The following is a 17,865-nucleotide window of genomic DNA, read 5'->3' as shown; positions in this document are numbered from 1 at the left end:
CAGGTCCTCCTTGCAAGCCACACTATACCATAATGAGCTCCACCAGTTTCTCAGCAGAAATCAGCAAGGACAGCTTTGAAGATTTCTCTCAGCATCTGTGCTTGTCTTTTTTTTTTTTTCTTTTTTTTTTTTTTTCCCCTCCTTTTGCTTTTTGTTTGCTGACTGAGCACTTTCATAACAGTCTAGTAACACATATTGTCTCTTCCCCCATCCCACTCTCTTCTTTTTTTCTAGAATGGAGTCTACAGAAAAATGTGAAGTAGTAATTCAACATTTTAATGGCAAATATCTGAAAACCCCACCTGGTCTACCAGGTAAGTCTAGCCATAATTATGAAATTTAAAAAGCAGCCATAATTATGAAATTTAAAATATACCACAGAATTTAGAATACAGAAACACTGGAATTTATGTTGAGAATGGATTGTATTGCTGGCTGTGCTAAGAGGCCAAACAGCTTTCCTTGTTCAAGCCTATTATTTATGACCCATAACAACTTCTTCCTTGCCCAAGTTAGTATTATTCAAGCATTTATGTTTGACGGTAGTAAATTTAACTACATATAAAAATTATGGTGCCTTACTGCAGTATTTTTCCTTTTTATTATGTATATTGTGTGTGATTTTTTTTCCGGTTAGAGCAAAAGCTGCAGAAGTAAATGCAGATGCATTTCTAACAACCTAGGAATAGAACTAGATCAGCAGCTACGTTATAGATACAAAATAACCAGAATTTCAGGTTGTAATAGCTTTGTATTATTTGCAGTTACTAGATAGTGTTGCTAGTTAATGTTACTAGTATTAACAGCAGCAGCCATTAATACCAACTGAGAATATTTAAAATATTAAGTGACTTTTTACCATTTCCACTTGCCAGAGCTTAATGTAATCATGCCATTTTTTGATGATACCCATAAGATATGTTCACTTGTGTGTCTGTGCCACATTGAAAGCCCAGTTCCAGCCTGTATCTTGCTTTTGAAATCTTCAGCTGTCATGTGTCTGATCATCAGCTGTGCAAAGATTACTGATCAGTTTCCTGATACTTAGTGCTTGACAAGACCTCCCTGAGGCCACGAATCTGCAAAGGCTTCTCACTCAGATTGTATAAAGAGATGCCTTCAATGAGTAGGAAATCCTTGCTAGCATTGCATCTTAAGATATTACCTTTTTTTTTTTTTTTTTTTTTTTTTTAATTTTCAGCTTCCATTAGAAATTTCCTTGTTTGGTTAGTTTCGTTAAATTCCTCCTTATTCACTGTCTGATTCTTTAGGCAGAAGATTCAATAAATACTCTAATTAAAAGAGCCATCTGCATAGATATTGTGTACAATAATTGAATGCTGCAATGTGCATCTAAATTTAGTCTGATCATCTTAATGAAAGAGTACAGAACCTGTAGTACAAGCTGGAAGATTCCATTTTATGGATTTCCTTTTCAGAAGCAGTCACTGGCAATTTTTCTCAACATCATCTAATGAAGTACACCATGAACTTTTTGAAGTACAACAGTCTTGGACAAAGCAACAGAGACCTTAAACCATAGGCATGCCTTTCTGTATCCATACATTGAGTCCTAGAAGTGATCTGTTTAATATCATAGCAACACCCAATGGAAAGAGTGTGAATAGCAAGGAATCAGTAAATGCACCTTCGTAATTATAATCTTACGTGCTCTCTGGTCATATTCCTGGTTGTATCAAAGAGGACACATAATTTGAGCCAGAAATAAAGTAGAATATTCTTGCAATGCCTGCTTGAGATGAAAAGGCTGCATAGTAAAGATTGAAAGCTAAAAGTTCTTCATTATTATTATTGTTGTTGTTGTTATTATTATTTTTTATTATTATTTTTTATTTTAAATTAGTCAGGAATATACTGAGTATTCAACACAAACAATGCCAGACTTTTAAATAGGAGCCTTGATAAGATAGCATGTTTACTTACCTTTATTCCAAGAGATACAATGAAATTGGATTTTAATAGTTATAACTTTAGCTGCTCTCTCATTTAAAAAACACGAATCAGCTCTTAGTTTCCTGAAGAAGGTGTCCATGTGGGAAAAAAGTCTACTGTTTCTCTCCTGACTGTTGGGATCAGATGGCATTTAGTTGCAAGGATGAGCTGGAAAGTTACTATTTTTAAGACTTTTCATTTACCTGAAAAGCAAGTAAAGATGCAGATAAAGCATAATGCAACTTGGGGCAGAGCCAATAAGCTAGTAACTGAACTCACTTAAATATGCACCAGATATCTGAGATCCCATTTTGTCCTCCATTTTTGGAGGACAGATTTTATAACTCTAAACACAGATATAATTAGAAATTAACATAGAGTATTTGATCCACATAAAAGAGAATATTTATGCCTCATCATTAGAGTAGGGCGCTCTTCAAATCCATATTTAAAATATTTTTTGTATTCATTCCTCTTCTTCTTACGAAGCCAGAGGACAAACATATGACCACTTGAGCAGTTGGGTCAATTCAAGTGATACTAGTGATTCACATTCATTTACCTTTGAACCAGTGCAAAAAACAGTCCTAGTTTCTTCTTCTTGATGTAGTTTCCTGTTGGAGCTTCTACTCAGTTTATACATCTGTGCTACAAACCTGTATTTAAGCCTCTCACCAAAGACAGAAGCCTCTCACCAAAGACAGAATCATCTTGCTTTATCCCCGTCCTGGCAGTTGCTTATCTTCCTGTATGGAGAAGGAAGGAAAATCAAATCTCTTAGTGTACTTGGAAAATCACAATCAGAGTCTGAAAATTATCCTCCCAGCATCTCAGTAATTGGCATAGAAAGAAAATTATCTCTAGTTATTACTGTGACCTCTTTATGGATTTCAGTTAAAAAATGAGGAACATTAGCAGTAGTATGCAACATATCTGTTATTAACCTCTGCTGCTCAAAGACATGTTCTTATTGCGAGAGAAGATTAATCAATCCTTTGAGGGTTAAATTAAATTGATTTAAGATTTTCAGCTTGATTTCTTTCAGGTGTAGGAGTGAACTGGGAGGGTTTTACATGTTTGTCCATACCTCCTCTCACCAAAGCTCTGATATTTTAGTTCAGGCTTGCCAGCTCATACAGGGTTGCATGAGGCTCATCAGGAAAGAAGTCAGGCTGGCTGCAGGCCCTTTTGTACTGCCCTGGTTCCTGAGGCAACAAGATTCCAGACCAGACAAATAGTTTTGGCCAGTGTGATCCTGGTGACACAGTGGGGTGTATGTGTGTGGGAATACCAATGTCTGTAAGACCAAATATTGTGGGGGCGGCTGTGCCAGGTTACCAAGTTGTGATGAAAGAAGGACTGGAGTAGGTAGCTTTCACAGGATACTGAACAGCTCATCAGAAAGACTGGACACTGTGGCCCTGACTTTTACAATGAGTAAACCATGGACCATGACTTAGTTATACCCTTCCAAAGCGTTCCATCAAACATTAATTTTGAATACAAAACTCTTACCCAGGACGTGTTTCCTAGGGAAATGAGATGAGAATTTAATTGGATGGATTGGTTGGGTTTTTTTTTTAAATAGGATAGAAATTACAGGAGACTCACTGTTGGATACCTGGATGTTTGAGCACAGCCAGAAGTCACACATCTAAGCTGAGCCAGGCCAACAACATGGCCTGAAAGGGTAAAGCAGTGTTATGTCTGCAAGGAAAGGAGGGCACACAGGACAGTCTGGAGGCTCTGTAGTCTGTATGCTCCCAAAGCAAAAATATATCATTCCTTGTTTGACTTTCTAACTTCAACCACTGTCTGTTGTCTCTATAAAATTGTAAAGCTGAGCTCTTCCAGCTCCAGATCACTCTGCTTCAACCCAGTGACAATGTAAAGGTTATTTTCTGGCACTTGAAACGTTTTGCTGGTCAGATATGGTGTGTAAAGCCTAAGTAAATTGAGCAGTAGTGTGTCTATGTTAGTGAATTATTCTTGTAAAGGGTGCTTCTCTGTCCAACTGCTTGGCTTCTTTCCATTCCAAAGGGAATTGCTTCAATGTCCTGCTTGCTCAACTAATAAGCATTTAATGATGTTCAGTCGTAGATATACAGTACAAAATAATTGATTGTGCCATGAATAATTAGTTAATATCTTTGCATTTCTTCCAGACTGAGAAAGCACAGTTGTCTCCAGAATCTGCAAACTCTCAAGTGTTTGGCAGATTCCTTGTGAACTTCATAAATATTCTGAGTAGCCTTGAGTGATTATTTTTTTTAGTGGGTTTTTGTGTGTGTGTTTTGGTGTTTTTTTCTGTTCCCTTTATCAGCGTTGCTTTTCTGAGATAAATAGACCAGGGTCTACTGGATGTATTTTCTTCCTATAGAGAGTGGACCTCACATGAAACTAATTGTATAGGCCCTGCATTGCCACTCTGAAAGAGAAGCCAGCAAATGACTGCATCAGGCAATAGTGCTGTATATCTCCACCAAGATGTGAAGGGCACTGTTAATAATGAAGGTAGCTCACCCTCAGTTTTGAAGTCCTGCATCTCTTTGTGTTGGTGAATAGGGGATTTTTTATATAATCCTACTAATCTGTCACATTTTACAATCACTGGATACATGTAAAAATTCCTAGCTTTTCTGTCAGTAACAAATTGTTTTTTCTCTGGATGGGCAAGCTTAGGGTACGAGAGTTTTTGTTCAGTTCCCAATATCCTTGGATGTCTTTAAAAGCTTAACTTTTTTTTTTTAATAATGGCAAAGACTTAACAAGCTCTTATTTTCCTCTCTAGAATTTCACAGGGACATTCTTCAATTGTGGTAATTATCCTCTGCTTTTGCATCTGTTATGCTCCCTCACAGCATTTTCAAGTCATTAAAAGTACTTCCTAAATTCCATTTGCTTTGTAAATACTTTTGCTTGTCAGAGGACATTCGACCACTTCCCAAGTGAGACATATCAATGTTGCAATGTACAGTCAAGAATCTTCCTCTTTCATAGTAGCTCTGTGTGGCTTTTCTTGCTGATTTTAATGCCTGGTTACAAATATCTAACAAAAGAAAAGTGCTAGTCTTGTGTAGGTTAAGAACCCCATGAGTAAAAAGTGACTGTGACGTTTTGACATTTTGTGACTGACTTTTGCTAGCACACAAAGTCTTAAATAGAAACAAATTGACTGCAACAATACAGGTGTATCTGCAAATACCTTGTATCTTGCTTTAATCATGATTTTTCATGCATTTTTTTTTCTTGAAAAGTTCCCAAGCACTGCATTTTACAGATTTTTTTTTCACCAGAATGAGTGGATGTTTTCTCCCTCTCGCCTTAGTTTAAATATTTCTCTCAGGTCATCTCTTAGATTCTCCAGCCATAGAGAGTAAATTCAAATGCCTACTAGTTGAGGGTTAACTGTGCAATGGGCAGTAGCACAGTTTATAGTGTTTTTCTCTTAGTGGATGAACAAATGATTACTGATGCTGTCATTACTGAAGCTGTAAATTGTTTTTCTGAATGAATGAACTTCAAATGTTCTGTTTGATAACTTTTTAGTCCCTTTTTCTTAGTTTGGTGCTTTATCTTTTTATTTCATTGTCTCTTCATTTATACACATAAAACACTGAAAAACTCCTCCAAAACTATATGCTTGGGGAGTTTAGCTCACTTTATCAGGGTAAGTAACACACTACTATAAGTATCCATGTCTCTCTATTTAACTCTTTGTATATATTTATTTACATTTTAAACAAGAGCAAACAGCAGTTAAAGGTAGAAAGTAGATACTGGTTTGTAGTTGGCTTAAAACATTTGTTGACTGCTACAGAGAACTTAAACACAATAAAGGGCATTCTGCTAGTTTTGATGCTGGTAATACTTGGTGAAGCTAGTTTTTAAAGGTTTTTTTCTGTTTCATATTGTTGTCTCAGAAGTTATCTTTATTTTAAAAACCTCACAAAGTTCCTTTAATGTATCTGATGTTAATATTATCTGAATCTTTTATATTGTCTGCCTTCTAAGAAGTCAGTTTTGTAAATATTTTTGTTGTTATCTGCTGACTGCAGTATATAAATCCTTCCATCCTGTATCAGAAAATACAATCCATGTAAAGACCTTCTTAAAAAAATAACTGTATCAGAAAATACGATCCATGTAAAGACCTTCTTTAAAAAATAACTGTTTAATGCATTTTCTGTTTCTTTATCCTGTTTCCATTTCTTGGCTGTCATTTTTTTTTGGAATTGCTGTTATCTTTTGCTTTCTGTGATCCATTAATCCATGTGCTCAGATCATTGTTAGCAGAAATTTATTCTGCATCTCAAACCCTCTAAACATCTTTTTAACTTCTGTCAGTTCTTAGTCTTCATCTTTGGCAGGTAGTTAAAATCTTTAATTCCTTCTGTTATTGTCCTGCCTGAGTCCAGCTGATGAACCTGAGACCACTGTAACTCCTCCTGCTTTGGCCCCCAGGTGCTTCCTATATCCTCAGCAACGTGCAGGCAGCAATCCCCAGCTCAGGTCTCTTTGACCAAGTGCTCAGTGCAGAATGGGCTCTGCGGATCTGGTGCCTGGGTCATGTTGGATGTTAAGAGGTGCCTCGGTGGTATACACGGTGGCCAGAAAAGAAGTCCCCTTGGAAACAGAGTTTCATTTTTCAGACAGCAAATATGGTTAAGATCATATAAACTTTGCAGGACAAGGCCATAAAGATGGACTTCCTAGGTGGGTATTGAATTTGTAGAAAATACAAAAACTTTTGCTTCTAAAGAAGTTCTCCAGTTGGGTCTCTGTAGCTTTGTTTTGTGGCTCATGCAGGTTTCTGTGCTGTGGCCATCCTCATCAGTGTTTCATGTTCTGCTCTCCTGTTTAGAGCTTATGTCAGTCGCACACACCACCAGCAGAGGCTCCTGGCTTTGGCCTCTTGCTGGTACTCAGCCAAGTATTGCTTGTAGTTAATCCAGCCTGTACCAACTCTTCAACTATAGAACTCCAGTACGTTGTGATTATACTGAAATCAAGTGTTTCTTGGACTGTTTCCTGCCTTTCAAAGACAGCCTTTAAAAGTCAGTTGATACTTGTGTTGTTTCAAGGCATTAGATTGAAAACTGGAGAAGTGTTTTATTAAAAATTCATACCTTCTTCTGTCCCTTACCTCCTTCACTCCCTCCACCCCATCTGCCTCCATTCCCCCCTTTCCTTCTTTTTTCTTTCCTTCCCTCTTTATCCTGCTCCCTGTTTATCTCTCTTTCTGTCTTTTCCTTCCTTCCTTCCTTCCTTCCTTCCCTCCCTCCCTCCCTCCCTCCCTTCCTGTAACCTTCAGTAGTCTTTCCTGTGCTGACATTTGTGTTTCATAGCACACATTCCATGTCTTGCTGCAAAGATCCATTCCAGATTTCCTAGAATTTCCTAGATTTCTTGGAAGACTGTATGTTCTTTCTAAACAACCAAAAAAGTTCCCCTCTCTACTCAAGACTTGATCTCATTTGCATCCAGCTCAAACAAAGATTTGCTTTAACTAGCAAGATATAGAATGAGGTGTTTACCCAGTAACTTGTTTCTTGGGGGAATATGAGTTGGGTTCATCTGTATTTTAGATATCAGGAGATGTGTATCAGTGCTAAATCACATAGCTTGGGAGGACAGAGTGCTGACAATGTCTGAGGCCTGTCTTTCAAAAAATTTTTAAGTATGATAATGGGGATGGTCTCAAAGATCTGATATGCTAAATATTTGTCTGTTTTATTTGAGCTTGTATTGCTGGGTAAGTTCTTAGAAATAGAACCATATCTTTTCACATTTGAAAAAAACATGAAATGTAGATGGTTGTAATCTGGCTTTATAATTAATGGGAGATTATTTAATGGATTTTTTTAATACTTTGTGACTTTGTAAAAATCCCATAAGATCAGTTTGCATGTGGTGTTGCAATAATTCAGGTCATGATGTTTGAAACAGTGTTGCTGCAGTTTGAATGAAGATCTTCCACTTGGTTTGTGAGATTGAAGTTAGAGAACAACATGGCATATAAATGAAGAAAAGTTCATTCCTTGTTTCCTTATGTCACAGTTTCACTTGTCATATCTTTCAAAAAATTTCCAAAAGTCTGCAGCATAAATGGAGAAGTACATTCCTTTCTCATTCGTAATACCTAGTGGCAATGAACTTCTCAATTCATCCAAACTAATTTGAATATATGTATTTTGTCCTTTAACTCACGGTAATTTTTTGCTTTGAAGACTGACTATGCAAATCTTCTCATTCAATAAATCCATTCCCTTTATATGCAAAGGCAGATATATTTGCTTACGTAAAAAAGTCTCTTCTGTATATTACTGCTGCTTAACCAGCACAGCTGAAAGCATGTGCACTGAATTCTGTTGGGCCTCATACATCAGCAGAAGTGTTGACAAGTTTCTGGTCCAGGGACATTGCTGTTCCTTGGATGCACTTTTAAAATCCAAGTTGAGACAGATGAGTTGTGCAGGTGTTGCAACAGGCAAAATTTATGAGCCAGAAAGATTCACAGCTTGAATTTCAGATTGCTTAGGTCTAAAGGGCTGGCAATTTAAAACAAAGCAAAACAAACAAATAAAAACATGCATATTGGAGCATGTAACAATGTGGAACAGTGTAAAGTCATTTGTACATGATTCAGGTTTCAGGGAGGAATTCTGCTTTTGCATCAACTGTGGCCATCAGTGGCACAACTGCTGCTGTTTCTTCCCCTCCTGCATTACTTTATTAGTCCCTTCAGGACACTATAAATGAAGCAGTACATCTGCTTTGCAGACCCTACTGATACAGTACAGTGTTGTCACACCTGAGCCAGCTAGTTTAAAACTCATTTAAAAAGCTAACTTGAGCAAAGGTATCAATCTAGCTGAGTAGAGACTAACCACTTGAGCTCATAGTGTGTTACACTCAATAATATCCAGCAAGTGGTTTACATTTATTTATTTATTTATTTATTTATTTATTTATTTATTTATTTATTTATTTATTTATTTATTTATTTATTTATTTATTTATTTATTTATTTATTTATTTATTTATTTATTTATTTATTTATTTATTTATTTATTTATTTATTTATTTATTTATTTATTTATTTATTTATTTATTTATTTATTTATTTATTTATTTATTTATTTATTTATTTTAACTGAAGGGAATTCTTTCCATTTCAGCCCTTTCACAAACATATTCCCTTGCTCCTTCTTCCTCTCTTTCTCACCACTCTTTCACATTAAACATTTTTAAATTCAAAGTTGACCAGGACAAAAGTATAGGCAAAATTAAGTAAGAAGTTTCAGTCTGAACCTTTGTCCTGTAAATTCTAGCTACCCTGAAGAATAAAGTTTCATTGAAGCTTAACAATGTACAAATAGGTATTTTTTTACACACTGCTTTGTACCTCCATATTTCAGCCAGAAAGGCCTCTGGGATTGGCCTTTTAAGATATCCAGATGCAATTGGAGCATTGATCTTTCACATGTTTTGGAGCACCACTGTAAACCAGGAAGCATCCAGGTGACATGTGCCTGGTCTGTGCTGCCTGCAGGGCACTATGAGGACACGGCAGTTGCTGTCTTCGGGCACACTTTGGTGGCAGACAACCTTACGGAGGCTCTCTGGTGGGTTTGCTCCATCAGAGCTTGTATGGAAGGTTTTCTCCAAAAGCATTTTTACTGGCAGAGCTTGCAAAGAATTAGGTGGCTTGAAAGAGAGGATATGTAGCCAAACTTCAGAGTGCTTTTGTGAAGAGAAGTCAGCTTTAGGTGCTTGGTGTGTCCATTAGCATTTTGGGAGGAATTTGGTGCTGGTGCCTGTTAGGAAGGACTGTGAAGCAAGAAAGGGAGTGTTAGGAGAGAGGGAAGGCACATATAATAAGAAGGGAGTGTATGAGGCCTGTCCTCCCTTCCTGGTCTAGCCTTTCTGCCATTTTTTCTCTCTCTCTCCCTTCCTCCTAAAGTAAACCTTTCCTTGCCACCAGAGGAGCACTGAGGACTCTTCTGTGGGGCTTCCACCCTGAGAGCGTGAAGCGGCATGAAGTGTCTGAAGTAGCACATGAAGATCTTTTCCTTTGTGATTCATCCAGACAAAATAAGATGAGCAAAGCAAAGCAGCAGTTTCCATATGTTTCGAACCTCTTGTGTAATTGAAGTCTCTCTCTCTCTTCTCCTCAAATGGTACTGCACAACAGAAAAAAGCATTTCAGCCTGTGAAAGCACTGGGAAAGCAGGAGGCTAACCTTTTTTTTTTGGTCTTTTTTTTTTTTTTTTTACCAAACAGAAAAAAGCATTTCAGCCTGTGAAAGCACTGGGAAAGCAGGAGGCTAACCTTTTTTTTTTGGTCTTTTTTTTTTTTTTTGTCACAACAACGATGTTATTATGCTGGTCAGCAGTCCTTAGCAGCTGTAAAAGCCCCATTTCTTGGCCCTTTCTGTTAGTCTTTCTTGGTTTGAATGGCAGCTTTTGATCACAAGATCATAGAAAGGTTTTTCCAAGTTCAATCACAGGAATTTGAAAGAGGGGCAAAACAGCCTACGTTTTACTAGGACAGCCTTACTGTCTATGATGTGTCTGTAATTCACCTTCTGTAATGTAAGAGACATCAAGAGAGAGGGAAGAGGTGCTGAATGTCTGATTCTACATTTATCCTTTTTGTTAAAGCTAGTTAAAACAGTATTTTATATGTAGCATTTCCCCCACTGCCCTGTGTATAATCCTTGAGTACATAGTATTTCTAGAATTGCTGCTGTTCTGCAAAGAAAAAGAAATCAAAAAATGAGTGAGGAGGGTTGCATGGATATGGTATGAGAAAATACTTTTGAAAGGTCAGGTTTTATGAGCCTTACTTGATATAAAACTTCATTTAAAAAATGTAAGTTTTAGCCACAAAAAGATCAAAACAAAACAAATTTAAATTGCCATGGGTGACTTTTCAGTTACAGTATTTTATTACTGAATGCAATCAGCATGGTCCTCAATTTAATTACTGACTACACTGTGAATTCACTGATTCTGAGCATTTTTTTAATTCTGGCTTTTCCCTTGCCCTTCCCCATTCCCTATTCCCTTTCCTTTTCCCTTTTCCTTTTTCCCCTCTTCCAGTCCCCTTTCCCTCCTTCCTGTTCCCTCACCTCTTCAGTAAATACCATGCCTTTAAGATTGTGTGTAAAGTTATGTAGTTCAGAGCTGTCTCTCTAAAATTTTGCATTATGTATTCAAATTATGAAAATATGACCCAGCAGTCTACAAACTGTATTCTTGTCCAGATTTTCCCCCCACAACCTTGCTCACTGTAACAGCATCACAAGTGGGCACCTGCCCTCCAAAGCTCTCTCCTTCCAAAAACTCTCCATCAGTTGAGTTTTACATTGCATTTTACATTTACAGTGTAATGAAAGCCTCAGCATTTGGGATTTTCAAAAGAAGCCTGGTAGCATAGGAGGAAATACATTGTGAGATCCTGTCTTTCACTGATACAGGAGTTGATCTCATTGGTTAGTTTAGTCTCTAATTTATCTTATTTCAGACTAGCCACAAGGGTGGCTCGAATAGAAACCAGGGAAAGTGAGTTGGATGCTCTTACAGTGGAGAGTCCTCCCCTTGCATTTGAGCAGCAGCACCAAGAAACTTGCCTCTGTTTTAGGAGGCTATGATTCCAACAGGCATGGTGTGTGATGGATGCAGGTTTAGGTGGAGCAGTTCTTTTTTCAATGAGTTATCTGTGTTTTAGCATATCACATTATTGTGAGAAAGAACAGTGAGTGTCGGTAGGCAGATTTTCATTTATGTAAGCATATGTTTTGCCTGCCTTGTAGTTCAACCAAACTCAGTCCTTTTATGCATCACATGACCCAGGTCATTGTTTTTAGCACTGTGTCCTAGGCATTTCATCCAAAGTGGGATTTAATTTCAATACTAGGAAGATAAAAGATGTAGATAGGACAGTAGTTCAAGATGGAAAATACTGAAGATATTGGAGTGTGTCTAAGTTTAATTTTAAAGCTTTTTTTCCACAAGATTTTGCCTATTTCGTGGCTTTGGAAAAGTAAAAAATATTCGACACCCCTGAAAATGTACATAATGACAGGTCTGACCCAGGATTCTTCTGTTTTGAACATTTTGTGTGATCTTTGACTCCAGAAGGTTTTTCTGGACATGGGAGTAGTGATGTACAGGAGGCCTTTTTTTGTAAGTGGGACCCATACTATTCCTCCTTTATCTGTTCAGAATTTATTGTTGGCATTTCTGTAAGTAGTTTGAGTGAAAGGTACATCAGTTCCATTCAATTGCATAGATACATAGGTACTGAAATGTTTTAGGCTTAAATGAAACTTTCAAGTATTATTCAACATTAATATAACCAAGTGTATGAAAATTAATAGATGGAGCCAGACTGTCAGACCTTGGAAGTAAAACTGCTTCTTTATCCAACCAAAACATCTTGGAAGCTGAAAGCTTCTATTTGTCACACAAGAAAGATAAACTCAGTAACAGGAAAAAGACCCACCCTTCCTTTAAACCAAGAATTTCAAAAAGATGCTAATTATATTGATTTTGATAGTGGTTTTTGTTTAGCAGATGTTTTTCTCCTGGGAAATACATGAGGACCACCAACATACTTCAAACAGACCCCAAAAAAGAGCAGCCACCACATAATGGTTTTCATTCACCACTGGAGGGTCTAAATCAATGGCTAATTTGTTATCTCATTACCCTTTCTCATGCATCAGATCCTGTACCTAGCAGTGAACATGAAAACCTTTCTGCTTGATTGCTACACATTTTCTAATAACAAACACAAACTTAATTCTATTTATTGTCATGTGTCTAACCTTCTGCAAGGTAAGAGCAATACAGGCAGAGACTAACATTAACTGCTGTGCAAAATGGCCATTGTAATCTAGCCCTTTTTCCAGGAGCACAATGCATCCCAAGCAGTCCATTCTCAATCTGAAACATGTAATAGAGCCCTAAGGAGGCAACCTGAAAAGCTTTAGCCAGCACAAGTGTATTTAATAAAAGCAAATGTTGCTGTCAGAACTTGCAAACACTAGTTAAAAGTCAGAATAACTCCATTATCTAACACAGCTGGCAGATTCCATTTGTGGTTCTATGAACAGTCTGTGTACACCATCTAAGGGAGATGTGGCAGGAAAAGATCAGTCAAGGGAAGAGATGATACCAGATTATTTAGTATGTCAGTCCTTCCAGCAGACCCATGAGCAGACAGTTCTTAGTTAGGTACTACAGTGGAAACTTCACAATGCATGCTTTCTGTGAGAGAGCTGCAGCAGTCAGAAATACTGTAGGTTTGCTCTTGTGTTTTAATCCTAATTTTGTTACTTTTTCCGTGTTTGTTAATGTACAGCTTAACCTGCACAAGAAACTACTTGAAGAACAACTGACTGCATCTCACTCCCTTGATGCTGAGCACCTAGGAGAAAGTATCTTGATTAATAGAGTGGTTGTCCATCACTCTTTCCTGTTCCCAGCAGCCTTAGTGCAGTGTGATTTCCCTGCAGCTAGCATTGCCTTGCTGTCACTGTTTCTGTTATGCCAGCATTTCAGAAATTTCCTCCGTGGGTTTTGAGCAGCCTCAGCTGCACTGAACTTCTCATAAATACAGTCCTGCATCTACATGGCCTCTGCCTGCAGCAGTACATCAAACACCATCTGCATCTTGTCACTTATCTGCTCCTGAAGGAAGGGTATTGCCAGTTGATGAGACAGCACAGATTCCTCTACTCTTGGTAGGAAGTCAGGGTGCCAATGGCTTGGACCTGGAGACTATTTGTTGCTATCCTTTTCTCAATGCAGAGTCAAAAATGCTTAGTGTTTTATGCTGTGACAGATCAGACAAGAGAAACCCACTGTTGTCTGACAACCTAGTTTGATAACAAGTTTGTATCATTGGAGCTAAATCCATATAACAACTATGTCTTACTTTGTCAGTTTTGCTTGTGCTTTGTGAGCTCTGATGTGTGAAAGATGTTGACTGAACATGCCATTGTTGATTTTTGTAGATGAAGGTACAGCCTACCAATCTGGGAAAATTTGAGTTGTGGTCCCACCTGTCATGCCAGAATTGTTGGCAAGCCCATTTTTCATCAAAGCTGATTCTTATAGGATTTTGCATGTGTATAAATATATACATATGTGTGTGTGTGTTAGGGTTTTTTTTCCCCCTGAAATATCATTGATGATCTTAGTTGGGAAAGGTTACTTAGCCTCTACTCAAATAACCCTTACTCAGATTTTAAGAACATGCTTGATTTTTTTTTCCTGAACAGCAGTGGTCTCCTGAGTCTGAAACTTCTATTTAAAGAGTAGAGGAGCAGCTGGGTGAGAGAGCAAAGCTTGTTTCCTAAGATCTACCAATGTTTAAAGGATAGTTTTGAACCTTTTTCTTAAAGACAAATGAATATTAATAATTTTGTATAGATAAAGTCAATCTCTCTGGATTGTCTAAAAAAGCTAATAACTCCTCTCAATCACCAATTTCTAGACATCCAGTTACATGAAAACACACTTCTGTTCTGTGCTTTGGATATTTTTGTTTGTTCAATATGCATAACTATTTCCTCTCCATACCTCGAGTACTTGAACGTGTCACCGATGAATTAACTCACAGGGTAATATGCTGGTTAATCTTTGGCCATTCTTTATGACAGGGAAGGTGAGACAAAAGAAGGGAAGATTTGCTCGGTGCCATGTAGGAAGTTTTGAGTACTAATAATAGTAATAATAAATGCATAGATTTTCCATATACTTTTTCACTAGTGGATCTCAGAGTAATCTGGGTTTTAATCCTGCATCTTAGTCCAAGCTTATTAACTCTTCCTAAAGTCAAACTGTGTTCATTTTGATGGTTTAATTTGGTTTATTTTGGTTTTAGAGATTAGAAAACTGTTTTTCTAGGTACTCCTTTTTAGGGAATTAAGTTTCCTGACATTTTACAATTGTGTGCCGATTTTTCAGACCATAGGTGTCCGTGTCTTCCATCCAGATTCTACTTTTAATTTGTTGGCATGTGCTTTTCTGCTGAAATACCTGTCTCTTGGAATTAGATCTCAACTGGGCTGGGTGGGGAATTGAGCCATGAATGTTAGCATTCACATACATCAGTTTGTTTTTATGGGCTTCTGCAATTGAGCTTAGCTTTTAGAAAAGGTCTAGTGTTCCAGAGAGGATATCCTTTTGCTCTTGTGGCATGTTAAAGGTCTGTCACTAATATCTGCCAAAAACAAAATAACAATTCCTTAGGTATTTCCTGTTTTCTCTTGTTAAGAACTCTAAAGCATCTATCAACTCAAACCCGTTCCTTCTCTTCCATGCTAGCTTTTAAAAATTGCATCAGTCTTAAAAACAGCCAGTTCTCAGCACATTCCCTTGCATTTGACATGCCGATAGATTTATCTTTTGCTATTTTGTTTTCAATTTCATTCTTTTTTCTGTGTATTGAATTTTTGTCACTGCTTGTTGCCTGTTTGGAAATCTCAAAGCTCTATTCCAGACAAAAAGACAGTCTTTAAGATGCTGAGTCTCCTCCTCTCTGAAATTAAAAACATGCTTAAGGCTTTTGTTAGATCCTGGTTTTAATTTCCTGGTTAAAATACTTCCCCCCCTTTTTTTTTTTTTTTTTTTTTTCCTCTCTCTCCCTTATTTGCCTTAAAATTGGTTGCTCATTTCCATGCACAGTGAGATGACAGTTCTGAGAATGTCTTTGGGCTTGTGAGTTCACAGGAAGAGGATGCTGGGGAATAGGCACTTAACAGCATCATCACTGCTTTCCCATGGCTGTTATTGCTTGATTGAGAGAGAAGATTCTAATCTATTTATATTCTTTGTTATGTTACTGCTTTTTTCATAGTATAAAATAAAAGGGACAAGTTTTGAGTTTCTGCACTAAATTTTAAGTAACATAATTTAAAGAGCTCACAGAAAATATTTTTTCTCCTGAAATGCCTTCTGATTGTCAGAGTCCAATCCTCCCTGATCAGGTTCCTTCAGATATTTCACAAGAGAAGGGTTCAGTGTTTTAATACAAGATTTACTTACTCAAAGATAGAAGACATTATGCTGGATTGTGGTTTAGAAGAGAAATACAGCAATATTCTGAAACCACAATGCAAGCATGATGTTATTATAGTGGAATCACAGAAGAAATGTGATTTCCAGGGCTGGTCTCTATATGCTTCATCATCATGACACTGAGCATCCTCCATCATTGGAGTGGAGTACATGTCTTGAAGCCAGCTCAGTGATACAGCAGCATATGGAAATCGCAACGCAAGAATGATAAAACAATTATAATGCACAATTGTAATACTAAACCACAGTACAAATACAATTTTTAGCAACAACTCTATGCTCTACCATCACAAAGAAGGATGTTTTATCCTAATTAGAGAGGTCCTAAACATGGATTGAATAAAAAGTAGTCTGGAAATCGTTAGGTTGCCCACATAAGGAGGTGTTCTCACAATTTAGATGACCTTTAGAAGTCCCTTCCAACCCAAGACATTCTATGATTCTGTGATTCTTCTATTTTTTCCTAATATTTTGCATTTTGCTGCTTAATTTGTAAAAATGAATGGTGTGATTTTTTTTTCCATCATAAGTCCCAGCTTTCATTTTAGTCAATATTTCTGAAGAATGAATCTTGTCCTTCGCTAAAACCAAGTCTTAACATTTTCCAGGGGAAGAGAAGAGGAGAGCCTGCATAATGCTGGGAATTATTTGGAGTTTCAGAGTCAAGGACTCTAGGGTAATTGTGCGTGACATTTCAGATCTGAGATCTGTCTGCATCAGGAAAGGGGACAGCTCACTTGAAACATTTCCAAGGATCAAGGCTTTTCCTGGCTCCATCAGGAGTTTCAGGTTTAAATGGCAATTCAGCCAGATGTATCTTGTGCCATCAGCATGCGGATGTGAGCTCAGCTGTGCAGTGACAGGGTGGCTTCGTGTGTGCTGGTGGGAACTTACACCAGGATGTAAGGCTGCATGTGGTTAATATAGTATAAAATACCATCACTGTTGGTTTTTTAGGCATTATGACTGAAGTAAGGCAAAAGCAAAGCCACTAGAATTAATTTTCAATTTTCCATGCTGAAAAAAGGGAGGGAGGGAGGGGAGCAGCCAAGATAAGGTGAGGATAATTCAAACCATATATACATGAAGCTATCCTAAGCTTTGATATACTTGTAAACAGCTGCTGTAGAGAGCAGAGGCAGCTTTTAAAAAGCAGCAGCCAAAATGTGGAGAGCAGGGGGCATTGTGCATCCCATTTTCTGTGTCGTGGTGCTGCAGCCAGGGGTGTCTGATGAAATCTCATAATGAAACATTTGAATGCTTTGAGCAGTTGAACACAGTTCAGCAAAGCAGAGCTGAACTAATGTGGGCTGCCTGTTTGCCAGTAAACAGATAATTGCACTCTGTTGTTTAATTGAATTTGCATGAAACTAAAATATACTTTGGTAAAGCCCACCATGAAAGTGTATTCTGCTTGTGGATCAAGAATGTAGGGGGAACAAGATATTGGGGGAGGAAGGGTGTCTATCAGATACACAGATAAGGCCTGAGTTTAAATTGTTATAAAAATAATACAATTATGCAATTTAGATTATTTTTTTTTACTCAGAAGGTTTTTCATTGCCACTGCTCTTATCAGTAGTGATTTGTTCATAGATGGATTGGAGTCAGGGAACATTATTAGGCCACAAAAAGTTCTTTTGTTTTTACAGAACAACCTTGCAGCTGTATCATTCATACGTGTCTAGTTTGCATTTCTTGGCCATTCCAAATGGTAGAGATCATCATAGTGGACAATGTGAGGTTTTTGTGTTGTGTTTTTGTTCTCTTTGAGTTTTTTTGTTGTGTTTTTGTTGTTTTGGTTTTTCGGGGGGGG

At 37.5% G+C, this 17,865-nt stretch overlaps 1 protein-coding gene across 2 annotated transcripts in view; it reads left to right on the top strand.

Annotated features, from left to right (window-relative positions):
* The window catches only part of RBMS3 (RNA binding motif, single stranded interacting protein 3), a 344,868-nt gene that overhangs the window by 211,534 nt on the left and 115,469 nt on the right, over window positions 1-17,865 (top strand). For both annotated transcript variants that reach the window (XM_010007500.1, XM_010007501.1), the window contains exon 5: window positions 235-314. In XM_010007500.1, the coding sequence (XP_010005802.1) occupies window positions 235-314 (80 nt within the window). The remainder of the gene's footprint in view (window positions 1-234; window positions 315-17,865) is intronic.

This window comes from Chaetura pelagica, unplaced genomic scaffold (genome assembly GCF_000747805.2).
Source record: "Chaetura pelagica isolate M959 unplaced genomic scaffold, ChaPel_1.0 scaffold10, whole genome shotgun sequence".
Taxonomy (NCBI): domain Eukaryota; kingdom Metazoa; phylum Chordata; class Aves; order Apodiformes; family Apodidae; genus Chaetura; species Chaetura pelagica.
This window is presented reverse-complemented; position numbering and strand designations above follow the sequence as displayed.